The 27688-nt window shown below is 36.8% G+C and overlaps 6 protein-coding genes across 6 annotated transcripts; 2 read left to right on the forward strand and 4 right to left on the reverse strand.

Annotated features, from left to right (window-relative positions):
• Positions 1-1950: 1950 nt before the first annotated feature.
• On the forward strand, positions 1951-3355 carry GCK72_026275 (uncharacterized protein; the record flags this gene model as incomplete). Its single annotated transcript, XM_053736796.1, has 4 exons — positions 1951-1993; positions 2038-2387; positions 2433-2972; positions 3173-3355. The coding sequence occupies 4 exons, from the start codon at positions 1951-1953 to the stop codon at positions 3353-3355; spliced, it is 1116 nt and encodes a 371-aa protein (XP_053580362.1).
• A 580-nt stretch (positions 3356-3935) lies between these two features.
• Positions 3936-5379, forward strand: GCK72_026276 (uncharacterized protein; the record flags this gene model as incomplete). The annotated part of the gene is made up of 4 exons (XM_053736797.1): positions 3936-4008; positions 4781-5043; positions 5115-5158; positions 5208-5379. 4 exons carry the CDS (start codon positions 3936-3938, stop codon positions 5377-5379), a joined length of 552 nt encoding a protein of 183 aa, XP_053580363.1.
• On the reverse strand, positions 4802-5684 carry GCK72_026277 (uncharacterized protein; the record flags this gene model as incomplete). Its single annotated transcript, XM_053736798.1, has 2 exons — positions 4802-5383; positions 5550-5684. The coding sequence occupies 2 exons, from the start codon at positions 5682-5684 to the stop codon at positions 4802-4804; spliced, it is 717 nt and encodes a 238-aa protein (XP_053580364.1).
• Positions 5685-10236: 4552 nt separating this feature from the next.
• Positions 10237-10854, reverse strand: GCK72_026278 (uncharacterized protein; the record flags this gene model as incomplete). Its single annotated transcript, XM_053736799.1, has 4 exons — positions 10237-10350; positions 10413-10481; positions 10527-10607; positions 10654-10854. The coding sequence occupies 4 exons, from the start codon at positions 10852-10854 to the stop codon at positions 10237-10239; spliced, it is 465 nt and encodes a 154-aa protein (XP_053580365.1).
• Positions 10855-13615: 2761 nt separating this feature from the next.
• Positions 13616-13994, reverse strand: GCK72_026279 (uncharacterized protein; the record flags this gene model as incomplete). Its single annotated transcript, XM_053736800.1, has 2 exons — positions 13616-13861; positions 13911-13994. The coding sequence occupies 2 exons, from the start codon at positions 13992-13994 to the stop codon at positions 13616-13618; spliced, it is 330 nt and encodes a 109-aa protein (XP_053580366.1).
• Positions 13995-15883: 1889 nt separating this feature from the next.
• GCK72_026280 (uncharacterized protein) lies at positions 15884-17289 on the reverse strand (the record flags this gene model as incomplete). The annotated part of the gene is made up of 4 exons (XM_053736801.1): positions 15884-16066; positions 16267-16806; positions 16852-17201; positions 17247-17289. 4 exons carry the CDS (start codon positions 17287-17289, stop codon positions 15884-15886), a joined length of 1116 nt encoding a protein of 371 aa, XP_053580367.1.
• Between the last annotated feature and the right edge of the window lie 10399 nt (positions 17290-27688).

The following is a 27688-nucleotide window of genomic DNA, read 5'->3' on the forward strand; positions in this document are numbered from 1 at the left end:
ATCATAATGGCAAGATAGGATTGGGGGAAGGATTAGAAAACCGAACTGTGGAAGTGGTGGTGGAAGAATTTCGAGAAGGATAAATTAAATTAAAGTGACAGACCGTTAAAATGGGAGAGGCGGGTGAGTGAGCAATATAATACATGGGGGTGCGAGAGAGAGAGATCAAACTTATAATCGATTAATGGATTGTTCAAGAAGGGAGATAAATTTACCGGGGGAGAGAAATTCAGGGCAATTAGATGTGATGGAATTCCAGATAGGGACAGTGGAAGAGAAGAAATCATTTACTTGTGGTCTAATACAAATGAGGGTCATGGGTCGTCGGTTAGAGTTAGACAGTCTGACATAAGAGTGGATTTCAGGAAAGAAAGTGGCGCCGCAAATTATTTTATAGAGGAGCATTAATTGAGATTTAAGACGACGGTGACGGAGGGAGTATAAATCAAGAATCTCGAGACGATTTAGATAGGAAGTATAGCGAATGTTACATCTCTGAAGAATTTTCCTGGTGAAAGATCGGAGAGGTTTTTCTAGTTTATGAGAGAGAATGCTAGAGGGAGAAGGAGAGTAGATAGCTGAGCAATATTCAAGAACTGGAAGGACGTAGGTGTTGAATAAGTGCTTGTAGAGAGGAAGGGATCGAGATCGGAATGACTTGAGTAGTTGGCTGCAGCGAAGGATAGCTAATGAGGAAGTTTTGGAGCTAATGAGGAAGTTTTGGAATGAGGAAGTTTTGGATGAGGAAGTTTTGGATGAGGAAGTTTTGGATGAGGAAGTTTTGGCAAATTGTGTTTTTAAAGTATATTCCACTGTTTTCCAAAAGTTTCCAAGATTTTAAGTAATAATCTGGAAAGTTACGAGAGCTCAAACTTTTTGAGTCGAAAAAATGGAAGAGGTGTCTGTAACTCACTGAAACATGTTTAGAATTGTCTGAAAAGTTGCGTAAGCACTATTCTGATTCTGATCAACTCAAATCAAAAATATTTTTGATTTTCGTCATCCAGCCATTTTTTACCATGGAGGGGTTACGTTGAAATGTATCAAATTTGGCCACTTTTTTGATCATAACTCACCTAGACAGTAGAATCTGGGGAAAGTCTTTATATTTACAGATAGCCAACACAAATATGTATCTTACCATTATAAATTTACTTCGGACCGCAGTACTTCGTCATCCCGAAAAATCCAAAAAACATGAAAAAAATGAGAACATTTTCAAAAAAGTGATTTTTTCTATATGATGCAGGAGAGCTAGAAAAAAGTAGTTATCTTGCAAAATGCACGAAATCAGGTTGGCAATTCATTTCTGAAGAGATTTTGACCCTATCTTTCGAAACAAAAATTTTCATTTTTCAACTTCAATCGATCGTTTAGGTAGGTCAAAGGGGGCGGAGCCTAATCTGGTATGGTATAAAATTCTTAGAATTCCTTGCGTAGTAACATATCAAAAAAATCAGCCGAAACGGATCACTTTGGTTTATGTGTAACATGGCCTGTAGGCCCATGCTCGAGCCAGTCAGAGATTATCTCTTAACACCTTTTCCGCTTTCCGCCGATTTTTTCAAAATTCCGTTTTCCGCCAAAAAAATTCATTCCGTCAATAATAAAAAAAAGTTTTTTGAGAGAGGCCGACCTCCTCCCCTTCTTCCAACGTGCGGGGCCGACCTCCTCTTCCTCCAACGTGGGAGGCCGATGTTTTCCTCTTCCACCACGATAAATGCGACGTTATTTGTCATTGTCATTGGCGCGTTTCTCGATGCGAGCGTTTCTCAATGGGCGATTTTCTCATTCTTCATTTCTGGTCGGTTTCTCATTCTTTGTCATTTTTTCTGCGGTTTTTTGTTGCGTTTGTTTAATTATCGTTACTGCTCCCGTTACTTTTTTTGGCACTGCTCCCGTTACTTTTTTTATTCAATTTTGAATTTTCAGTAATTCATCTATAAAGCAATGGGTAGTTTCAATAAGCAAGTGGATTGTCCGGTTATGACAGGTAAGTATGCCTATGTTTTTTCATTTTCAATACTTCGTTTTCAGGCGAATCTTCGTTTTCGCTGAGCAATCAGTCTATCGAACAGTCTCGTTCTACGATAAACGCAAACTTGCCACTTTTGGCGGATTTGGAAATGTTAGAGCTGAAAAACATGGACAAAGATTTTACATTTATCGGGACCATTGGTATCGCTGACTTGGCTGCCAATCCAGAAATAGCAACAACGTATCCAGAGTTTCATAACTTCATTACTCATCACAATCCAAGCTGTCATGATCCATCAAGTTTCGACGGATATGTCATGGAAGAAACTTTGGAGGCGCCTTCGGTTGAAAAGTATCGCAAACTCTTCAACGAGATGTTGCATTTGATGTACTTTAACTGTCATCTGACTGTGAGTGGTCATATACATAAAATTTCATTTAATTCCAATTTTCAGCATGTCAATGAACAGCGCAAAGCTGAGAGCAGTGAGCTCCTTGACAAAATCAATACACTGCGTATGTTGATTGACTCCTCAGTGTCAACAGCTCAAAAAGTGAAGGACGATGGCAGTGAAATGCAGAAAGAATTCCGTGGAGTGTACCCGTATAAATCAAAAATAGACGACACTCAGGAGGGATGCGATAGCATCGAAGTGAAGTATAATTGCGGTGAACTGCAAATCGTTCGCACTCCAACTGTCGTCGGATCCTCAATGCAAACGCCGCCACCAAAAAATTATGAGGGGGATGGCCACTTCGAGCATTTGCAAGTTGAAAGCATCAAAAAAGAAGGGACTCCAGTTGCTGACGTAACTCACTCACGAAGATCAACTTCATCCAGAAGTCTTACTCGTCCAAAGCACACATACGCACCCTACAAAAAGAATCCCACGAGAAGACTCATCAATGAGCTTTGTCAAGTCTCCGCTGACACGCCAATCAAGCAAATCGCCGCCGGATTATCGAATCTCTCAGTTTCTCCACTAGTTCCAATAGTGATTTGCTTGTCCAGTATTAACAATTTTTTCAGAATATGAGACTATATTATCAAAACAAAAAAGTGCGGTATTTTTTCTCACGACAAAATGCAGACTCGGCTCAAAATTGCTCCTGAGTGCATTCTGACGTGAGAAAAAATGATGGAACATTTTTCTTTTTCAACAATTTCGAAAAAACATTACAGCATATTTTGCAGAACAAGGAGATCAATCATCACGGTCTGCCCATCCACAACACTTATGAACGTTCACCATTTGCTCCGGTATCTCCACCCAACAGTAGCCACAGTGGAACCAACAGCAAGACCGACAACTCTGCCAACGACCGCCGCCAACGTTCTGTATACTCTCCTGATAGTAACAATTCTGAATCTCATTGATCGCTCTAATTTCTTCTTCTCACAAAACATATTTAACTAATTTTCTAGTTTCTTCATTATTGGTTAATAATTTGTTTCTTTTTCCTCTATTCCCAGTTTTAAAGTATACGTCCCGTTGGAAATATTGTGTGTTTGCTCCCCCATAGAAATCTCCCACACTCGCCCCTCCCCTTATTCTCATTACATTTGTGTCAAATGAATCTTTTTTGTTTCTTCACAAAATACTAGTTGAAACATTGTAGTAATGAGCTTAGGTTTTTAGTTAACTTTTATTCACATGTTTTATTTCACTTTCGAATTATTTTTTTTAAGTAGTTGTGCCCAAACAGTTGTTTTCAATGCAGTAACACGAAAACATCTTTTCTTATAATATTCAACATATCTGCTTGTGTGCCCGGATGTCGCCGACTCTTCGGTACTAAACAGTTTGTAACGACGAAATTTAGAGAGATCGCTCGGAAATTTGTCCCGTATGATGCCTGTACTTTTCGAATTTGAAATTTCCGATTTTGACGTCTTCTGTTTCTGACGACTCCAGCACTGCCCACCCTGACACTCGCCGAAAACATTGCCTATCTCAATGTTCGCGGCCGCGCCAATCTGGCATAGCGGTGAAGAGGAGTGCTCCCTAGCGACGAGAATTGAAACCCCGGGTTCGCGAAATCTTTTTTGTCTTTTTGATTAGTAAAGAATCTAAGTATTTTCAGAGCTCTCATTTCTTCTTCTCACAAATGATAAATTAACTAATTTTCTAGTTTCGTCCTCATTGGTTAATTATTTGTTTCTGTTCCTTCTTATTCTTTGGAGGACTACCTTCTAGTAGTGACTGCTCTGAAACTCATCAATAGCGCGCATTTCGTCTTCTATCGTATTAACAATGCAACTGAATTTCAAGTACCTTCTTTATTGGTTAATCATGTGTTTCTGTTTTTTAGAATTCAAAGTCTTCAAGTTTACGACCTGTTAGTAATATAATGTCTTTTGCTCGCCCATAAAAGTCTCCCGCACTCGCCCTTATTCACGTGAGACTTTCAGTTTTACTCTCGTTTTTGTAAAATATTTCAAATTTTTATAGCTCCCTGCTTATATTCTTTTTGTAGCTTCTTACTTTCACACTGCCTTGTTTATTCCATAATTTTACAAAGCATTATTTCGAACAATTGCATAGTAATCTAATATAAAAGTGAATGTACCCCCAGAAAACCTTTTTAGTTGCAGCAACACGAAAGCTGCATTTTATAGGGTGCACCAGCACACAAATCTGAAGAATTCAGGAAGCAAGCTGCAAAAACACATACACTTTAAACTATGAAAATACTTGGTTACAGTAACCAGTGAATTTATTCACAAGAATTAAATAAAATAGAACAATGGCAAAATATAAATAATTTTTAACGACACGAAGTCGATTATTTTTGATTTCAGAATTTAAAAAAAATCATGAATTTAGAAATATCCCGCATTGTATCCGGAAGTCGGTTCGTAGTTCTGTTCCGAGAACTTCTGACGACGGTTACGATTGCGAGGTCGGGAACGGGAACGACCTCGTTTACTTGGCTTTGGATATGGGTCGCGGGCTGGGTGTTGACAATAAATGGAGAAATCAAATCGATGCGCATCTGATCGTGGCTTGCGAACCACTCTGGAGAGCTCACTGTGCCGACGGAACTCTCCTTTTGGAATTGGAGGTTCATCTTTTCGTGGTTCTCTCGACGATGAACGAGTTCTGACTGGTGGCTTATAGCCTGGTTCTTTCCAGTTCGGGCAGAGCTTGTCGACTGCAGCTTCAGCAGTTTTATCCAGGTAATCCAATCCTTTTTTGTTGCTTTCAAAAGCCAACAAACGCGTCCAGGCCATCTGAGTGTTTTCGCGGACCTCCTCCCATGTCTCTCCTTCTTGTGGTCTCCTTCTCGCTGCTGCTTCGACTTCTCGGAATAGTCGGTTGTACTCTGATTGTGGTCCTCTACGAGCTGGAGGTGGCACCGGGGATGGAGTTGTGGCAAGATCCATTGGGACTGGTGTAGTTCGCTGAAAAAAAATGAAAAAGTTGAAAATAGTTGTATGTTTGAACAGCCGTAGTTTTGGCTCTGAAAAACCAAAAATCTTCCAACATGTCAAATGGTCAAGTTTTAGTTCTGAATTTCATTATTCAAAATGTTTACTGTCAAATTCAATATCAAAAATTGATACTTACATCTCTCGAGCAATCTTTATGTTGAACTGCAGAATTTCTGATGGTGATTCGAAAATTTTGTTGTGGAAGTTGGGTTGACAGATTGTACATTTGATCATAACCATAGGAAGCGCTCATGTTCCGTCGAGGTTGCATTGAAATTAGCGCTCCGTAAAATTATAATTTCAGATACTCTGAAAATAAAAAGTGACACAGAAATCAAAAAACAAACTTTTTTTTAGCAATAGAATAAGTTAAAGATGTAAAAAAAAACACACAAGCTTATAAATCAAAACTATCAAGAAAAAGATGCTTACTTGTAAATGAAAAGGCTTGTAGAAGAAAAATGAAACAAGAGAAAATAAAATGAAACAGAAAGTGTCACAAATGCCAGTGGAACAAGGTCAGATCAAATATGGGAAAAAGAAAATTTAGAGACAGGTCCATGATATTTTCTAAGATAAAAACGAGGAAGATAGTTTTTTTTAAAAATATTTATCAGTTTTCCAGTCCCTCACAAGACCAATGAAAGGATGGGTTGAGGTGAGAAAAGCGGGGTAACAAAAATTTAAAAAAAAAAGAGGGGAATAGCACAGTGAAATAAGTAAACTAATATAGAGGACATTTTAAATCAGTTTAGAAATGATTGATATCAATCTGAATTAAAAACCAAAACAGAAGAGTAATACAAAAGCCTGAACGTTTACATTCAATTTTATCGAGAAAGCGGAAAAAAGAGACAGGACGGCAGGAGGTGATTCATCGATAAAATGACCTCCAATGATCAGAAAAACCACAAAACATTTACATAAAACTATATCATTGTTGATAGAAATAAATATAAATTCAAAAACTATCCAGAAAAAAACGATACAAAAAATAAGAGATGAGAGGAAAACGGGTGTGGGCGTGTGAATGGTGTTATTAGGTTGAGTCAAAAAAGACGGCAAAAATCGATTTAAAAAAAAGAAATTTGAGATTCAGAGGTTAGCTTATTGAAAAAAGGTTTTTAAGAATAAAAAATGCTAGAAAAACAAAAACGCACCTATGGTGGGAGGTAGCAAAAAAAGGAAATAAAACTGGGGTGGGGTGCAGTCAAAGAAAAAAAGCTGTTCAACAAAGTTGTATTCGTGTTCGGGTTTGACAATTGAAAAAATAGCGGTACCATTTCTATTCTCAGGGTGAGAGTTATTTTTGATTTTATTTGAATGACATTACTTAAATGTAAAAGAAATAAAGTATTCTCACGATTTCACCTCGAACAAAAATAGCAAGACACACTATCTGCGTGTACTAGTTTCTGAGCCATGCTAGTGAATAAGAAGAGAACTACGTCTGAATTAAAAAAAAAAAAACTTCTAATAAAATATTAATCATTAACATCGTAAGCCAATATGTTACTTGTTCGGAAATGTGCTAATCTATTGTGATGTAGTATGATTTTCGGACTGCTTGTGATAAAAAAATATTTTTGATTTCATTCGTTCATTAGTTGAGTGAAAAATTGTGTTGCGTATTACAAATATTCTAATTATCTACCTTATTAGCTTCTTTAATTTCTACAAGAAAGGAAAAAAAGAATCAATAGAAGATTAATGAATAAATCGGGTTGCCACTGTCGAAGGGGGTAGGGTGTGAGAAATTGGTGGCAGATTAATATTCTTGAGTGCGGAGGGAAAGAGACAAATGGTGAGTGAATATTTTGAAAGAAAGATCAGTGAATACTTAATAGAAACTGGGAGAGGAATATCTGAGTAGTTTGAAAGGAAAAACATGAAGTTTGCACTATTTTTTACAGGAAATTTAAAAACTTGGAAACAAAAGAATATTTCATGTTATCAAGTTTTATGTTTTTCAATTTGTGTTACTCGGATTGAAACAACATACTTTTTTCTACTTCAAAATAAAACACAAATTACTGATTATTCAATAAATGCTCGGCCCACCCAACGTCGCAAATACACCACAGTTAGATTCTTGGCGAAGGAGGCCGTTCGCGAAATAAAGAACACAACCAACCAAAGGAAGAGCAACGAGGTGTAATGGAGGAAAAAGAGAGTGGGATGACCAGCAGAAGGAACAAATGAGACACATTCGAAGGAGGGGGGGGGGAGAAGGAGATGTGCGGTTTTCTGAAGATTAGCAAGTGCGTAGCACATCTCTGTGTACACACTGCAAGAAGAAATGAAGGGTGGTCTTCATGAAAATACGAATACGATAATGGGCAATACTGAAATCAAATGTAAACATTGTCGGTTGAATTGTGTTGCGTGTATTTTGGCATATTGATTACTCTCTTGTTAAAATTTTTTAGTGAAGCTCCTTGTTTTATTTTTTTTTGAAGCTCATCGAACTTTAGTTCATCTGGTTGGCTTATTCATTTGTTCGCTTAAAAGTTAATGGAAATAGACAGAAGACCAGACCAATATTTCTATCAGTTACTCATTCGGTGAGAGGGCATTAACTGGGCAATCGTTCTGTCAATGTGCATTGTAAGTCTTCTGTGTGACCAACCGTCTGGCATGACGACATGGTCGTTAAGATCTGTGTTTCCATAGTTTGTAAAATGTATTTGAATGCACGGTTTAACAAAGATAGTTGAAAAACTCAAAATCATGAATCAATTGTGGCAGGTTTTGTCTGCAAAGATTTTAAGGCAGTTTTTGTCTTTGTTCTTTTGATATGTTAAAAGACGTGAGTTTCCTGGTGTTAATAGTTTGCCATTGGTGCGAAAAATCTCTAAAAGAATAAAAAGTGCTGATGCTTTAATTCACAATAGTGAAGAAAATTGTTTAAATAACTGGAGTAACTAACAAAAAGAATGAATAAAAAATAACATTTTAAAATCAATAAAGAGAACATCACAGAACATTTTCCGTAAAACCTTAATACAACACATTCAAAAGGACAACGCCTCTAATAAAACCGATCCCTCCTTATTTAACGCCGGTTGGTTTTAAGAGTTTTGAAATAAGTTAAAAACTGACGCAAGTTTTAAAACAGTGCGTCCAATATTAATAGGACCCCACTAGATTTTGGGCTTCCGGGCAGCACCGGTACAGGTACAAAAATCTATGATAACCATTAGATTCAGGATACAGAAAAACCCCCAGGTTCCAATTTTTCATGATTCTACTGCTCATCTTATAAGCGCACCACCAAAAAGTCGTTTTTTCATCCGTTCAATATTAATAAGACCACCTCGAAAATTGAATTTTCAGTTGATTTTCAAGAATCTTTTTCTTGGAAAACTTTTTTAATCGATCGAAATATTCTTTCACTGTTGTTTTTAGTTCATTTCTTCATAATTGCGGCGTTTTCAACCCCAAAATGAAATGTTTGCCCAAAAAAAACATTCATGATAAAAGTAAACAATGGATTTGTAAAAATATTCATTTTCTGGAAAGTTATACCCGGGATTCTCGAACCAGTTAGACCAAATTTCAATATTTTCGAGAGTTGTGTCCAAGACATGGAGGAAGTGTCTTAACTTGTTTTAATGTGAATTTTGGTAGTGCGGTTATAAGAAGAGTAGTAGAAAAATGAAAATATGGCATCTGTAGTTTCTTTGTACCCTGAATCTAATAGTCATCTTAGATTTTTTCTATCTGTACCCGTTCTGCCTAGAAGCCCAAAATCTAGGGGGTCCTATCAATATTGGACGCACTGTAGCAGAGTTTCAAGGAAATGTGCTCATAGAGAAAAATCGTTTTTAAATAAAAACGGAATCTCTAATACTACGTTTCTATAGGAGATCTCGAAGAATAATGCGACATGCCGTGCTCATAGAGGTTTTCTGGATACGATATAATATCACAAATCCGAAATGATGTGTAGTGTATAGCGTCTGAAGAATGATCCGAAACTCGGGAGAAATTGTTAGATTGCACATTGTTCTGATGCAATACTCGTAGAACTTACACACCGAATGCTGGTGTTCCAAATATAAATACTTCGCTTGTCTGTTAAACGGCAGTTCTTAACACAAAACACTTAAATTGAAAACCGTTTCTTAATTCATCGTTTGACGTCATGGTAGTCTATTTTAAGTACGGCTCAATTTATCCAAAATGTTATAAACATGTTTTCCCTTTATGCTCGTCATAATTATATGGTTACCTGTTTGAAAAAGTATAAATACATTCATATTTTCCGTGATAGCCTACTCGTGTCACATGTTAACCCACTTTGAAATGCGTAATTCCTCAGAACCTTTTCCCGGTTTTGCATTTTTCAGGTTGTTTTCTTCAATGTTAACTAAGAACCCTGATGTTTCGAAAAACATTCCACGTCAATCTGGCGAAGACATTCCCAGTAAACAAAATAGATTTTCGACCATATCCAAGACGTATGAAAAATGAAAGAAGTCGGAAGGACTCTAATACTATTTTAAAAAAAACAGTCGAAGGTTGACAGAGATGACTGGTGATGAAATTTCAAAAAGAAAAGTCAAGGGAATGGAAATAAAATTATCAGTAACTGTGGGGAAAGTTGAAACTGTTTCCAAAATTTGGTTGAAAGAATGAATCGACGAGACCACCGTTCTGTAAACATGTGTTTCCAATAAGACGTTTCTGGCTTTAATGTTTTCAAATCGATTCAGTTCAAAAGTTCTGAATTTATGGAAACAATTTCATCTGAAAGAAGATAAAATGTTGGGTGAGGGGATTAACAAGAAATATTGGTCAAAGAATCATGAAAAATCAAGTTAGTAGAAGCAAAGGAGTCGCTTTTGAACTGGAGGCTCTGTCGATGGTGCTGGCTCCACGATGTCCAGAGAGACTTGAACTGGCATTACTCTGAAGCGCTTTGTAGCCTTTGGCTGAAAACAAATAAAGATTTTTTTTTCGATCTGTGACACAGAGGCTTGATCATTCCTCTTACCTTTGGAGCCTTGACTTTCTTAGTCAATGTATCAGCCTGTGCCGGCTTCTCCGGTTCTCCATTCGATTTCTGCAAAATTCAGAACTTGCACTAGAACACAAAAGTTTGGTATACCTGATCTGGTAGCTCTCTTGATGAAGATGAAGTTGGCGCTGCTGACGCCTCTCCAGTGTCTCCTGACTGAACCGCTGCAGCCTGAAATACGGCAATAATACAGAATCACTACGTTTCTAAAACGTACGTTCTCGGTGATAATCTGGGTTCCAGCAGAAACTTTGTTCTGAATGCCGTACTGGATTCCATTTTGGGTTTGGTTTCCAGACCCATTGGTCGCTCCATTTTGAGCCACAACCGGAGCTTCGTTGCTGGTAGCCCTCTTGACACCGCTGCGGCAGCAGAGATATGAGATGGAACTGTTGATCCATTCAGTCAGGCACGCCATCTGAAATTGACTTGCTCGTGTAATATGGAAAAATAAACGTCGTTATTCGGGAAGAAACCGGAGAGAAACTTCTAACACAAGTTCGAAAAAAAGAAATGAAAAAAGTGAAAAAGCTCGAGCCACATAATGACAGCATTCGTTTGTTATCTCTCTCATATTCTCTCATGTTCTAACACTGATAATTACAGACTTTTTTGTCCCGCCCCCGGCTCCTTGATTTGTAGAGACCATGAGAAGGCTGGAGAGGAGAGGAAGAGAAGGATTACTGTAGATTTTGTGATGACGATGTGTAGTCTTCGTGGTATTGATGAAGTGAGTTTTTGAATACTAGCCTGAAAAGAGTTGTTTTAATGCGGGCTAAAGGGAGAGCGTAGGAGGAAGCCCAGATGGGTACTATATTTATACAGGATTAGAGGACAACAGGGTCATCAGCTTAAAGTATAATATGGTATTCAAAACTGGCGAAATTAATGTTTAGTATTAGCTTCAAAATTGTTTTTGTAGACAAAATAATAGTGGATTTGTTAATGTTTCTTGTGGAACGAGAGAGTAGGGGAAATTTGATTATCGAGGGATCCGTTAAACTTTACAGATGGAATTCAATCCCTTAGAAAAGATGTTAACCAGGAAAAGTATTAATTTGGTAGACTTAAGTTAAAGAGTTTTTCCAATTCGTCGCTTTTTCAGACGATATCAAACGTTATTCTCATGACTCTGCTTGCCTTCAAGCCGGTATAGAACGGAATATTCTTCCAGATCTTGGGAAAAGTTGCTGGGACAAAATTGAAGAGGGTTTATGTTGAAAATCAATTCTGGGAACCTGATTACATACTTTTACAAATCATTAATTAAAATCCGATTGAACGAGACAAATTTGGACTGATCGTGTTTTGATGAGCATCTCATACAATAGAAAAACAATTTGCAATCTGATTGCTATCATCAAAAATAATCAAAATCTACTTAAACCACAAACCACTTGTCCCGGTTCCCTACAACTGTGAAGCCGTTGAGATATCAATAGATGCCAAGATGCAAGATCGTCTTGTTGTTTTGAGACAATATAGCGATCTTTAATCAAAAAAAACGCCGAGAAATATATAACTTTCGTCATGGCCGCGTGAGATGTTGCATTGACAAATTGACTCGCGTGATTCGTTCCAATTTAAGTAGTTTTTCTAGAATCTGATAAAGCGTCTGTATTCATATGTACAATCAACTGCCCTCACCTGATAATATGAATCGTTACCAAATCTCTTCTCTCTAATCGAAAATACCAAAGTAAGACTGCCCAATTTAAATACATATCCTGATAAAACTGAACGATTAGATTTGTATTATATCCTCAAAAAAATTTACAGGTAAAACTTTTAAAAACAATTGATGACTTCTGATTAACAATTGATGATTCCCAAGTTGTTTTATTTCACATATTCATCTTATATTCAGAAGGTAAGGGGAAGGGGGTTGCCTGGACCCTGTGACCAGTCGGTCATGTGAATACTTTTCTGAGAAGGTGAATACTTAATTGAGCAGATGCCTCCCGGATAAACCAACGAAGGCCGGGAGACAGGCAGGTATATATAATTATACCTACACCTGGGGTATTGAGTTCCCAAGCTGTCATTTTAGTAAATGTCACCGACATATTGCTGCCAGGTTTTCCACAAATTTGCATCTACAAACTCAACTACACGCCTTAGATTTGCATAACAGCCTCGGTTATACTTCTTATCTTCATAATTTCTAATTTTTCTTGTTAAAATGGATTCAAAAGAAAATTAGAAAATTTTTATGTTTGCAATGAATATCTGTTCCAAATCAAAAAGCGAACTTTAATAAATGTGGTTTGTGACAAAAAATCACGATCACTCTTGTTTACGCACACCAAAAAATCTAATTGCACTGAACTTTAACTCCCATTCTCCATCATTACAACACACTGTTTTTCAACTTTGTGAAATCCAACGTGACGTTTCAAAAACAGAAGACGTCGCTTTAGTCGGAAAAGTTACTGTAGATAAATACATATAAGCAAATTTGAAGCATTTTGTTTTTATTGGGAAATAGTTTATTGGTTTGAACATAAATAAGTTTTGATAATTAATCGGAGACATTAGATGAGAGGGGCGGGGATGAATTATCAACAACAATAATGTGAAATCAGAAAAAATAAGAAAATCAAGTAGTCCAGTTATATGAAAGTGTTTTTAAAATTCGGTTGATGAGCTTGAAATAACTACGAATATGCTCTTTCGTGTTTCAATTAATACGAATCGATTCACAATGGAAACTCCGAATTTTTGGAAACATTTTCACTCAAATGTGTATTTGTAGGGAGCTATTAAGGAAATACATTAAATGAAGAGAACGACCTGGAAGTTCTAGCTTATAGAAACAAAGGGGCCTTTTGGACCTGGAGGCTTAGTTGATGGACCCGGTTTCTCTTTGCCTAGAACGAATAGGTGTTACTCAGGAGTATTGAAAAGAAACAATAGAGAATGAGTTTGTAAGATCAAAGGGAATAGAATAATTTTCAAAATGTTAATCTTTTTGAGATAGATAGAAGTAGAATTTCGTGTAAAATCGAAAAATAAATCTTGATGGTAGGTCTTAAAATCAGTCTAGAAAAAGTGGCTCCAGTTATGACACTGTTTCCCGCGGATAGCTTCTTCTAGACCGATCTTCAGACTTTCATTCAGAATGACTTTTGATTTAACCGATCTACCCGTTTCAAAAATAATATCATTTTCTGAATGATTCAATCATGAGCAGTTTGTCCATCCGCCGACATCATCGTGCTTCTTCGTGCTCTTGGAGGGTCCGGGATAATACATATTTTTTCAACCCGTGTAACTGTTGCTCCTCTCTCGAGGGCTCTTCTTATCTCCTCTCGTTCAACTTCACCTGTGGAACTCTCTTCCACTTCGAAACGCTCTCCACCATTTTGGTCGTCTGCTCGTCGCTCATTTGAACCCCCGTTGATTGAATCTGCATTTTCATGGATCTGAAAAATAATAATATTTGAGGCAATATAACTAATTTTATAAATGTACCTCATTTCTTTGAATTATTTCTTGTGGTGGTTGCGAATCGGCTTTCTTACCAAAACACAAAAAGTAGACAAAATAGTCGTTCATTGCACTTCGATTCTGAAAACCAAATTTTTACAGTAGGGTGTAGGAAACGATTCAAAAACCAATGGTATCTAGCAAAACATTTCGAGGAAAAAAGAGGACAAGTTGAAAAAGAAAGTTGAAAACTGGGCGTACTATAATGACAGCATTCGTTTCTTATCTGCCTCATATTCTCTCATGTTCTTTCAGTATGATAATTATGGTTTTTTACAGACCCGCCTCCGGCTTTTCGAAAAAGTGGAAGATCGAGTTCAAATGGCAAGCCACGATCAGATGCGCATCGATTTGATTTCTCCATTTATTGTCAACACCCAGCCCGCGACCCATATCCAAAGCCAAGTAAACGAGGTCGTTCCCGTTCCCGACCTCGCAATCGTAACCGTCGTCAGAAGTTCTCGGAACAGAACTACGAACCGACTTCCGGATACAATGCGGGATATTTCTAAATTCATGATTTTTTTTAAATTCTGAAATCAAAAATAATCGACTTCGTGTCGTTAAAAATTATTTATATTTTGCCATTGTTCTATTTTATTTAATTCTTGTGAATAAATTCACTGGTTACTGTAACCAAGTATTTTCATAGTTTAAAGTGTATGTGTTTTTGCAGCTTGCTTCCTGAATTCTTCAGATTTGTGTGCTGGTGCACCCTATAAAATGCAGCTTTCGTGTTGCTGCAACTAAAAAGGTTTTCTGGGGGTACATTCACTTTTATATTAGATTACTATGCAATTGTTTGAAATAATGCTTTGTAAAATTATGGAATAAACAAGGCAGTGTGAAAGTAAGAAGCTACAAAAAGAATATAAGCAGGGAGCTATAAAAATTTGAAATATTTTACAAAAACGAGAGTAAAACTGAAAGTCTCACGTGAATAAGGGCGAGTGCGGGAGACTTTTATGGGCGAGCAAAAGACATTATATTACTAACAGGTCGTAAACTTGAAGACTTTGAATTCTAAAAAACAGAAACACATGATTAACCAATAAAGAAGGTACTTGAAATTCAGTTGCATTGTTAATACGATAGAAGACGAAATGCGCGCTATTGATGAGTTTCAGAGCAGTCACTACTAGAAGGTAGTCCTCCAAAGAATAAGAAGGAACAGAAACAAATAATTAACCAATGAGGACGAAACTAGAAAATTAGTTAATTTATCATTTGTGAGAAGAAGAAATGAGAGCTCTGAAAATACTTAGATTCTTTACTAATCAAAAAGACAAAAAAGATTTCGCGAACCCGGGGTTTCAATTCTCGTCGCTAGGGAGCACTCCTCTTCACCGCTATGCCAGATTGGCGCGGCCGCGAACATTGAGATAGGCAATGTTTTCGGCGAGTGTCAGGGTGGGCAGTGCTGGAGTCGTCAGAAACAGAAGACGTCAAAATCGGAAATTTCAAATTCGAAAAGTACAGGCATCATACGGGACAAATTTCCGAGCGATCTCTCTAAATTTCGTCGTTACAAACTGTTTAGTACCGAAGAGTCGGCGACATCCGGGCACACAAGCAGATATGTTGAATATTATAAGAAAAGATGTTTTCGTGTTACTGCATTGAAAACAACTGTTTGGGCACAACTACTTAAAAAAAATAATTCGAAAGTGAAATAAAACATGTGAATAAAAGTTAACTAAAAACCTAAGCTCATTACTACAATGTTTCAACTAGTATTTTGTGAAGAAACAAAAAAGATTCATTTGACACAAATGTAATGAGAATAAGGGGAGGGGCGAGTGTGGGAGATTTCTATGGGGGAGCAAACACACAATATTTCCAACGGGACGTATACTTTAAAACTGGGAATAGAGGAAAAAGAAACAAATTATTAACCAATAATGAAGAAACTAGAAAATTAGTTAAATATGTTTTGTGAGAAGAAGAAATTAGAGCGATCAATGAGATTCAGAATTGTTACTATCAGGAGAGTATACAGAACGTTGGCGGCGGTCGTTGGCAGAGTTGTCGGTCTTGCTGTTGGTTCCACTGTGGCTACTGTTGGGTGGAGATACCGGAGCAAATGGTGAACGTTCATAAGTGTTGTGGATGGGCAGACCGTGATGATTGATCTCCTTGTTCTGCAAAATATGCTGTAATGTTTTTTCGAAATTGTTGAAAAAGAAAAATGTTCCATCATTTTTTCTCACGTCAGAATGCACTCAGGAGCAATTTTGAGCCGAGTCTGCATTTTGTCGTGAGAAAAAATACCGCACTTTTTTGTTTTGATAATATAGTCTCATATTCTGAAAAAATTGTTAATACTGGACAAGCAACTCACTATGGGAACTAGTGGAGAAACTGAGAGATTCGATAATCCGGCGGCGATTTGCTTGATTGGCGTGTCAGCGGAGACTTGACAAAGCTCATTGATGAGTCTTCTCGTGGGATTCTTTTTGTAGGGTGCGTATGTGTGCTTTGGACGAGTAAGACTTCTGGATGAAGTTGATCTTCGTGAGTGAGTTACGTCAGCAACTGGAGTCCCTTCTTTTTTGATGCTTTCAACTTGCAAATGCTCGAAGTGGCCATCCCCCTCATAATTTTTTGGTGGCGGCGTTTGCATTGAGGATCCGACGACAGTTGGAGTGCGAACGATTTGCAGTTCACCGCAATTATACTTCACTTCGATGCTATCGCATCCCTCCTGAGTGTCGTCTATTTTTGATTTATACGGGTACACTCCACGGAATTCTTTCTGCATTTCACTGCCATCGTCCTTCACTTTTTGAGCTGTTGACACTGAGGAGTCAATCAACATACGCAGTGTATTGATTTTGTCAAGGAGCTCACTGCTCTCAGCTTTGCGCTGTTCATTGACATGCTGAAAATTGGAATTAAATGAAATTTTATGTATATGACCACTCACAGTCAGATGACAGTTAAAGTACATCAAATGCAACATCTCGTTGAAGAGTTTGCGATACTTTTCAACCGAAGGCGCCTCCAAAGTTTCTTCCATGACATATCCGTCGAAACTTGATGGATCATGACAGCTTGGATTGTGATGAGTAATGAAGTTATGAAACTCTGGATACGTTGTTGCTATTTCTGGATTGGCAGCCAAGTCAGCGATACCAATGGTCCCGATAAATGTAAAATCTTTGTCCATGTTTTTCAGCTCTAACATTTCCAAATCCGCCAAAAGTGGCAAGTTTGCGTTTATCGTAGAACGAGACTGTTCGATAGACTGATTGCTCAGCGAAAACGAAGATTCGCCTGAAAACGAAGTATTGAAAATGAAAAAAACATAGGCATACTTACCTGTCATAACCGGACAATCCACTTGCTTATTGAAACTACCCATTGCTTTATAGATGAATTACTGAAAATTCGAAATTGAATAAAAAAAGTAACGGGAGCAGTGCCAAAAAAAGTATCTTGAGCAGTAACGATAATTAAACAAACGCAACATAAAACCGCAGAAAAAATGACAAAGAATGCGAAACCGACCAGAAATGAAGAATGAGAAAATCGCCCATTGAGAAACGCTCGCATCGAGAAACGCGCCAATGACAATGACAAATAACGTCGCATTTATCGTGGTGGAAGAGGAAAACATCGGCCTCCCACGTTGGAGGAAGAGGAGGTCGGCCCCGCACGTTGGAAGAAGGGGAGGAGGTCGGCCTCTCTCAAAAAACTTTTTTTATTATTGACGGAATGAATTTTTTTGGCGGAAAACGGAATTTTGAAAAAATCGGCGGAAAGCGGAAAAGGTGTTAAGAGATAATCTCTGACTGGCTCGAGCATGGGCCTACAGGCCATGTTACACATAAACCAAAGTGATCCGTTTCGGCTGATTTTTTTGATATGTTACTACGCAAGGAATTCTAAGAATTTTATACCATACCAGATTAGGCTCCGCCCCCTTTGACCTACCTAAACGATCGATTGAAGTTGAAAAATGAAAATTTTTGTTTCGAAAGATAGGGTCAAAATCTCTTCAGAAATGAATTGCCAACCTGATTTCGTGCATTTTACAAGATAACTACTTTTTTCTAGCTCTCCTGCATCATATAGAAAAAATCACTTTTTGAAAAAATTGTCAATTTTTTCATGTTTTTTGGATTTTTCGGGATGACGAAGTACTGCGGTCCGAAGTAAATTTATAATGGGAAGATACATATTTGTGTTGGCTATCTGTAAATATAAAGACTTTCCCCAGATTCTACTGTCTAGGTGAGTTATGATCAAAAAAGTGGCCAAATTTGATACATTTCAACGTAACCCCTCCATGGTAAAAAATGGCTGGATGACGAAAATCAAAAATATTTTTGATTTGAGTTGATCAGAATCAGAATAGTGCTTACGCAACTTTTCAGACAATTCTAAACATGTTTCAGTGAGTTACAGACACCTCTTCCATTTTTTCGACTCAAAAAGTTTGAGCTCTCGTAACTTTCCAGATTATTACTTAAAATCTTGGAAACTTTTGGAAAACAGTGGAATATACTTTAAAAACACAATTTGCCAAAACTTCCTCATCCAAAACTTCCTCATCCAAAACTTCCTCATCCAAAACTTCCTCATTCCAAAACTTCCTCATTAGCTCCAAAACTTCCTCATTAGCTATCCTTCGCTGCAGCCAACTACTCAAGTCATTCCGATCTCGATCCCTTCCTCTCTACAAGCACTTATTCAACACCTACGTCCTTCCAGTTCTTGAATATTGCTCAGCTATCTACTCTCCTTCTCCCTCTAGCATTCTCTCTCATAAACTAGAAAAACCTCTCCGATCTTTCACCAGGAAAGTTCTTCAGAGATGTAACATTCGCTATACTTCCTATCTAAATCGTCTCGAGATTCTTGATTTATACTCCCTCCGTCACCGTCGTCTTAAATCTCAATTAATGCTCCTCTATAAAATAATTTGCGGCGCCACTTTCTTTCCTGAAATCCACTCTTATGTCAGACAGTCACCTCTTTTAATCACCTCTTTTTGTAGATGTTTCTGATTTTTTTGTCACAGCCTGTTCCCAATTTTAGGAACATTTTCCGGCGGAAGGCTGAATAAAATGACATCATAAAATGACAAACACGATTTTATCTATATTTTGTTGTAAAAAGCCCCTAATAATGGTTAAGTAAGTGTAAAATTTAGTTTTTATGAAAAAAACTGTTAGGTTTTCTGCAACAAACCTGAATAAATATCAATGAATTCGATAAGACGAACAAATTTTATCAGTTTGGCGAAATTTTACAACTCGGCAATTGCAACTTTTTAAACATTTCGTTTTGCAAATGACATAGAGTTTTTATAAAAGTATAATAGACTGAGAAAAAAGTGGGAACAGGTATTTCAATATGCACACTCAAGCATAATAATGCAATTATTCTCGATTTTCAAAAACACGCACGAAACTCATGGGCTCCACTCATTGCCAACTAACATTAGACTCTTGCAGTTATTCAATGAAAATTTGACTCATATAAATATAGTGGTTTGACCAAAGCCGTAACTTTCGAAATGAAAGTTCAATAGCACTATCAAAGGTCTTATAAAATCTTCAAAAAAGAACTAATATCTCACATCTGTTTCCTGGAGATTTTTTCGATAGAAACCCAAATTGTTTGTAAATTCAGAGTATATTCAAAAACTATGAAGATCATTTAACTTTCGAATTTTCTGACCGAGAGAGTTCGGACAAATTTCGAATTATTTATGTTTTTGACGCGATAACGAAGCTTAGTAGCAAAACAAAGAAATACTTCAATGCACATTCGACATTGTGCAACTTTGGTTGGCCACTATACATTGTGTGGGCAACACGTTCCGTCATCCTGTCAAGAATGAAAGTTATCCGAATGTGGTCTGACTACTCTACATGAACTCGTAGAAAAATCCAAATAATATTTGGTTGACTGCTTTACAATTACCGTAAACTTTCTATTTGAGATAGCTTAACGGTTCCCGTGGCATTCCTATCAATGTTCCAAGAATTTAAATTTCTCTCTTTGATCAATATTTTCTTTCCATACGTTTTTTTTAAGTCATGAAGTGCCCAAGATCACAAGATGACACATCCTACTTAGAACAAAAATAGACTACCCACTCAGAAAAAATGGACCACCCATCTGAAACTCTTCCGTTATGATTTCCCTACAACTTTTAAATCTCCCAAACAGCTCTGTTCCCTTCTCCCTTTTCTCTTATATTCGATTGAAGTTTAAAAACATCCCTGCATTCATCCGACGTTTAAAGTCTAACTTGTCTATGTTTCCTTGTGTACGACTTGTTACCGCCAAATCCCCGAAGATCGATAACTTTGAGCGAGCCCCACTCTCCCCACCATTACCTGCTGGCTCCGTTCTATGTCTCTTCCCCTCTTCCCCGGCTGTTGAGAAAGCCGGAGGCTCACACAACCCTTCATTAGCCGGCTGATGTAGTATTAGCAGAATATGAAAAGGAAGAGAGGACTCAAGAAGAAGAGGAGCGCGCGGGGGCATGGCAACCGACTCAAAAGAGCAAGTTGAGGCGCCACTCGGAAAGAGAACCGATCGATGTGTGTGTGCCGCCCGATTCTCGTCCAAACGGTGAAAGAAGAGACGGCGGCGTATGCTGGGCGAAAAATGGGCGGAGCCAGATGGAAAGAGCTAACGGAGGTAGTAATTGTGGACAAGTTATCGGCGGAAGACAGAAATGACTAACCTTCAATGAGCCCTTTTAAACATAAAGCGCGATAACTGGAAATGTTGAGATTCTAAATATACAAAGTATTGAACATTGGTCAACAGTCGAAAGTACCCTACATCTGAAATGAAACTGTAAAAAATACATCCTCGAATACAATAGTTATTTATTCATTTTGGAAGGATTACATTTTAGAAGAAAACGTGGGGCAGATTTTGTATAACTCGAAGGAAAATTATTATAGTTGCTGTAGTGGAGCATAATGTCCTCCGTTCTTCTTTCTTATGTAGTACGGAAGCGGCGACTCGTCAACGACTTCGTACTCGTCGTCATAATGATCGACCATCCGCTCCATGATCAGGTCTCTAGTGCGGGATCGAACCGCCGACCTTCTGTGTGTTAGACAGATGTGATAACCACTACACCACGAAACCTCTGGCATAGATCGGTTATTGTTGCCTACATGTTCTCTCCGTTTTTCTCTCTTTCCACTTTTCATTTCACTGGTAAGAAAAGTGTCATTGTGGGCGGAGTTCTTTCGACCTGCTTACATTTAGTATAGTGGTTAGTACTCCAAGTTGTGGCCGTGGCGACATTGGTTCGATGCCTGCAGCAGGCAACTCTTTTTTCGCTTTTTTAAAAATTTGTATTTCAGAGAATAGGTTCGTTCCAGATTAACGAAGCACTAGAAAATAAGTTGACACCTCGAAAGTTTTCACCAGAAAAGGGAAAAATGAAGTTAATTGTTTATATAGTAAGAGAAAAAGGAGAATTAAAAATTATTCAATGAACTGGACATCCGACAAACTTGCTGACGTAGTCCTAGATCTGAAAATAAGAATTTTAGACTCAAAATATCTCATTTCCCATAATACCTCACGGAAACTTTTTAGATTAGAGTCCCCACAAAACTTTCCTAAATCATTCTCAATTCATTGCTTCTTGGCCTTAAGTTGTGCACAATTCTGCACAGTTGACAACTGAAAGTCTGAAAATATTTTAAACTGAAAAAAACGGATGAACAAATCTCAACTTATCACTAAAATAGCATTGAATACACTCGGTTATGTTCTTGCTTGCTTTCAGCTGAAAATTGCAAAGTTGAAAAGATTTCAGATTGATGTTCATCTTACTTAAAATCAATAGCCTCACACGTTTTCGAAATTTCGTTCATCTTTTCCTTGTTAACATCACACTGCCCCCACTGATACAATCCATTGCCTCTTTACAGTATCCTGCCATTTCTTGAGTGTTTCGACTGCTGCTGGGAATCCAGAGTTCAATAGATTCTGTTTCATATCATTAAATTGCTTGAAATGACGGCATCTTGCAGTTAAGCGTAATAAATATCTTGTATTGAGCATCCGAAAAAAGTGCGGTTAATGGGACAAAAAAAAAGTAAGATGGAGAGGAGTAAAATGACAGAAAATCCTTTCGTCCGTTGTTTTCCTACTTCTGTTTTCTGCAATCTTCCTTTGTTTTTCAGATACGATTGTTCTCCAATTACATCATTTCTTATTCGGTTTGTCATATTCTTCAATCCAGTAGTTTATAATAACCGATAGATTACGTGGGAATGAGCACTACAGAAATATATCAACTTGGCACCACGAATAACGCTCTAAACACAAATTGGCTTAATGATCATCTAGTATCTTCACTGTTGGGTTTCCCAGCAGTACAATTTCATTCAAAATCAGCTCCAGACATTTCGGGAAACAAAATATCATCCATTCACCTATTTACTACAAAAATCTTCATCTCAGTGTATACAAAAAAGAACGCTTTCAACCTCCAAAACAACACAAACAAGAAAAAAAGAAATCCGTCGAGCCGGATTCGAACCAGCGACCTAAGGATACCCACTGACTCTACAGTCCTCCGCTCTACCAACTGAGCTATCGACGGCACGAGTGAATGGGGCGCCGACAACATTGAAAAGTGCGAATGAACACATCAAAAGAAAGAGAGGAGCGAGAAAAGAGATAGTTGAATGAGGTGGCTGGGGCGTCGTTTGCTTTTTCTTTTTTCTTTTCTTTTTCTGCTGTTATATGATGTTTGAACATAACTTTTTAAGTTTTTGGTATAAGAATTGAATTATCTTAGATAATGCGTGATATACTACCATTTATTCAAGGAAATTTCTTAACAAACTTGGCACAGTGAAATATGAAAAATTATATTATATCATTTGAAAATTGTTTTAATTGAATTACCAAAATTTTTAATGGAAAACTATGTACCGTGCTGGTTATGAAGGTATCTAGTTTGAATTGTTCATTGTTAAATCCCAACATTCAATTGTTTTTTTGGCTACTAATTGCCTCACGACGTTAATTATTTATGGATAACAGAACTAGCATTTCATATTTGTAGTTGACACTTATTTTGTATAAACACAATTCGCATTTGGTTACAGAGCTGTGAATTATTCACTTTCTCAAGCATTTCAAAGTGAAATTACAAAGTGAAATCACGAGAAATTCGAGTTGTTCTCTTTGCCTAGCTGTTCTTGTTGAAAAAGTTTTTACAAAAAAAAAACAGTAAAAATCGAATGAACGATAACCTGTTAAGAGGAAATATGTAATACATTGCAAAAAAAAAACAATTTTTTTTTCAATTTTTGCTGACTTTGGAACTTATCTTTGATTTCAAAACCAAAGTTTTTGACTAACTATAGTTTTTTTCAACTACAAGTGTAGTATGAGACAAAGATTTTAAATGCATCTAATTCTTGATATTTTTAATCAAGAAACCAGCGTGAAACTTGTAGATACCCCATTATTACTGGTTTTTTGAAAAGTGCGTTGTTACCTGTTCATTCCATTTCTGATGCAAAGAGAAACGGGGCAGATGGTGAGATTTGCATCTCGATGTGCATTAATTAGACATATTTTGTGCAATGCGTTGAACGTTTGAACAAGCCGCTCTATCCAGGTGCAGTGTTATATTCGTGTGTCGTGAATTAATCTGATAATTAGTTCCGCCGTTTGCCGGCAATTATGTCTCATTTAAAAAAAAATGATTTAGCTACTATATCCGATTGGTGCTCCCAGTGGAAAATGACAGTCGCACCAAACAAATGTGAAGTTATTGCGTTCAGACTCTCGACACGCAACCTCAAAAGCAAAACTTCCCCGGATTTCAATATCTCAGGTTTGAAACTCCCTTTTGTCAGGCATATTCGAGATCTAGGAATATTCTTTTCGGACGACCTGTCATTTACACATCATGTCAATATTATTTTAAGGAGATCTCAATTCAGAGTGAATATGCTTTTCAATATTCTCAAGAATTCGACTATGGAAGTGTTTATTAGATGTTATATTATATATATTCGACCTATCTTGGAGTATGGATGTACCATTTTCTCGCCCTATCTCAAACTTCACATTCGGAAGATTGAATCTATTCAGAAGTCATTTGTTCATCGAATTTTCAAAAAGTTTGGAATAGAATATACATCCTATTTCAATGCTCTGGATATATGTGGACTGGACTCTCTGGAGCTCAGAAGATTAGTTTTCGATTTGGTATTCATATATAAATCAATTATCAGCAGAGAGATCTATTGTGCAAATGCCTTATTTACATTTATTCCATCTGTTAAATCTCTAAGAAGACACCCATTTTATTTGCGTTGTAATATCAAAAATAGTAACAAATCCAGCTCCCAGTTCTTGACCAACCGTACTTTAAACTGTTGGAACTCTCTACCCGTTTCTTCTTTCCCGGTTAAATCCTCCTCCCGTTCGTTTAAAACTAACTTGAAACATGTTGATTTGTCTAAGTATCTAACTCTTTCTCCCCTCAACTATTAATGTTTCTACTTGTCTCCCCCCTCCCTCTCTCGTTTTTGGCCTATTCACGAGGTAGCAAAAAAAGGGCAAAACTATTTTTCTCTTTTTTACTACTTCCAAAGGGAAAAATAGTTTTTTACCACCTAATTTTGCGTCCTCCAGAATCGGCCCATCAAATATTTATTTATCTTTTTGAATCCACTTCGGTTGTATCAGTGGCTCCTTGCCCTTCATATCGAATTAAAATAAAAATAACAAAATAAAAATAACAATTTAATATAAAATCTTTCCGCTTTTTACTCAATGCAGGTTGGATCATTAGAAAGCCAGATGGTTAGATCTCTATCCTGAGTCTGATCCGTTAGAGGGCTTACGTAGCTACCGTATCCACCAAAATGTCATACGAAGTCCCGCCCATTTAGGTGCTAATTTGCATTTTCGTCTCATTCTGTGTTCACATTTGTTGTTTCTCCTCCTTGATTTGTCTGTCTCCAAATCAGCTATTATCTACATCCTCGGAGATTTTCTTGCTACTACATTCTATTATATTCTGTTATTCAAAAGTTTTACGTCTGATAGGTTATCAATTAATCCATACAACTAGTTCATTTATGTAGTTGAGGATTGGTTGAGTAACCTATCAGACAAAAAATCGGTTCCGAGAACCAAATTAATTACATTCTACTAATTCTTACCTCTTACTGACAAACTATTTTACAACATCGTTATTGATAGTTTAAGATCTACTCAGTTGACGAATTGAAACCTTTTTTATTCAGTGGAAATTTCTTACATTAAGCTATTGCAGAATAGCTGCTATCAAACTATAATTATTTAAACAGAAAAATTCTAAATGTCTTCCAACCATTTTAATGGTGATTGTTTATAGGAACAAAACACACCTTGATACATAATTGCTAAGTTTTTAAAGCATACTGATAAGGAATAAAATATCATGAAGAATACATAGAAAAAAGTATTCATTGGCCTCTGATCACTGATCTAAATAGAAAACAGCTCTTCAAACACCCAAAATAATAACTGCTTCAATTCCTCCATGCTTTTCAACTTTGCCACCGTTTTACAACAAAAACTGACGATTCCTCAAGTCGTCTGTTAGTGATAACAAATCCTTTTTATATTCTCATAGACATTTCTCATATTTGTGCGAATAAGAACAGTGGAAATATTTTATTTGAAACAACAAAGTTGTTATCATTGAGAATATATGCAACATTTAAAAAATCATGAATATGAAACATAAAAATTGAGAAAAATATAAAAAACTACTCTTTTTTAAAGTTAAAACAAGATAAATTTATAATATAATGTCATTGAATAGTTTTTTGTGGCCAGTGAGCTTCATTTGAATACGAATAGTTAGTGCAATATATTCAATGCATTCAAAATTCTCTTGTAGAACTGCTTGAATTCCCAATAAGTCAGCATACCGTGTTTGGAAATTATCTGGAGAGCCACAATGGCAATACTTGAGAAGGTCTAAACAATATTTATTGTGACGACTTTTCATAAGTATTCTGCTTTTTTCGGATATGGTTAAAGCACCTGAATAGTTTTATTATTCTGAGTGTTCAATTAAAACTGACTCTTACCAGAATCGCAAAAAAAATATGGCAATAATTAGCAGCAATTCCTCAATTGTTATTTTTAACGGAATAAGTTTCCTAACAAGCATGCCTGTCACTTTTTCAAGAAACTCGGGAGCATTGCCAAATAATCTTGAATCTGTCTAGTGGAAACAAACATGATTCTGAGAATTTCTCACTTTCTTATCTCATCAGGAATAACATTTTGTCCTTTTGGCAACACAATTCTTTCAAGTTTCTTGCTTATTGAATTAAAAGAACTTAACAAAAGCATTGTTTTGACAGTATTTTCCCGCAACAGAGTCACCTGAAACTTCAGTATTTTCAATTATCGCAGACGTAACGATTCTTACTCTATCTTGATTCTCTACGCCATTCATAAACGCCGTGTTCAAGAGAAAAACTATTGTTGTGTACGTATAAAAGAAATACCAGTCTGCAACGGTTAGCTCAGGCACAGATTTCTGGAAGGACATAACTTTCGATTGATTTCCATCAAAATGAAACTCACTTGTTTCACAGTTAAAATATTTGTTCCTCTTCCCCCCACAAGTTGTTTTAGAGTTGGGTTCTCCAGAGTAAAAAACGTTCTTAAAGTTTCAAATCTTTTATCGTCAAGTCTAATCAATTCTCTTAATGTTTCTGCAACAAAACCGTGATTTTCTATAACCAACATAGGAACTGTTTCATAATTCACATGCATTCCAATCTTTTGACACTTGCAAAAACGACATGCCTTGCAGTTCAGGTATTTGTAAGATAGAGGTGGAGAACCTTCAATTAAGAAACACGTTGTTTTGCGATATCTCCGTAAAACTTACCATCATAGCACTTTCTATTGCGTTCACATGTGTACCGGCAATACTTTATGATGCTTCTCCATAAATTTTGCATGGTTCACATGCAAGGCACTGAAATAACAAAATAATTCGTAAAGTAAATTGGGTTTCTTACATTGTAATTGTAGTTGACAGCACCGAGTTTATAACAAACCGTACAATTCCCGGGAAATAGTTCCATTTTCAGAGACATTGCTGGAAATTGGGAATGACAATTGGGTAGAAACAAAATGAAGATATATACATATGAATTATTTATATGTAGAGGGCTCAGATAATCAAAAACTGCTGTTGTATAATTTATACGACTTTTTGGACATTGACAGTGAAAGAAAAATGAGAAAAACTCAAAAAAAAAGATACTAGTTCGATTCATATCTCTCACACTCAATTTTGTTTGAGGAATAATGTACTCAAGGAGTCATTTTTCGAATTTAGCCTCAAATATCAAATTCCCGCTCTAATCCCGGTTTTCGTATAAGATAGCATATTTCCCAAAGGCCGGGTCGAGTTTTATTCGATTGTCTCATGAATTTTGCGTTGATCCATGTAAAAATATCTGAAACTCAGAAAATAGTTCTATCCCCTTTTAAAGCATGCGACTAGATTAAAAAAAATAGAGTTCGCAATCTAATTTTTTAACCCGGTTTTCAGTATGTCTTTGGCTGTTCATTTACAGCTCTTTTTGAGGACTTTGTAAACAAACAAACTAGAATTGCCTTGATAAACCTCGCTGGATTTTTGACTGTGAAAACAAAGCGTTTACTTCAGAAAATGAACGACACAATTTAAATTATTAATTATTTCATTGTCACAAAAAAAGAGACAA

This window comes from Caenorhabditis remanei, chromosome X (assembly GCF_010183535.1).
Source record: "Caenorhabditis remanei strain PX506 chromosome X, whole genome shotgun sequence".
Lineage (NCBI taxonomy): Eukaryota > Metazoa > Nematoda > Chromadorea > Rhabditida > Rhabditidae > Caenorhabditis > Caenorhabditis remanei.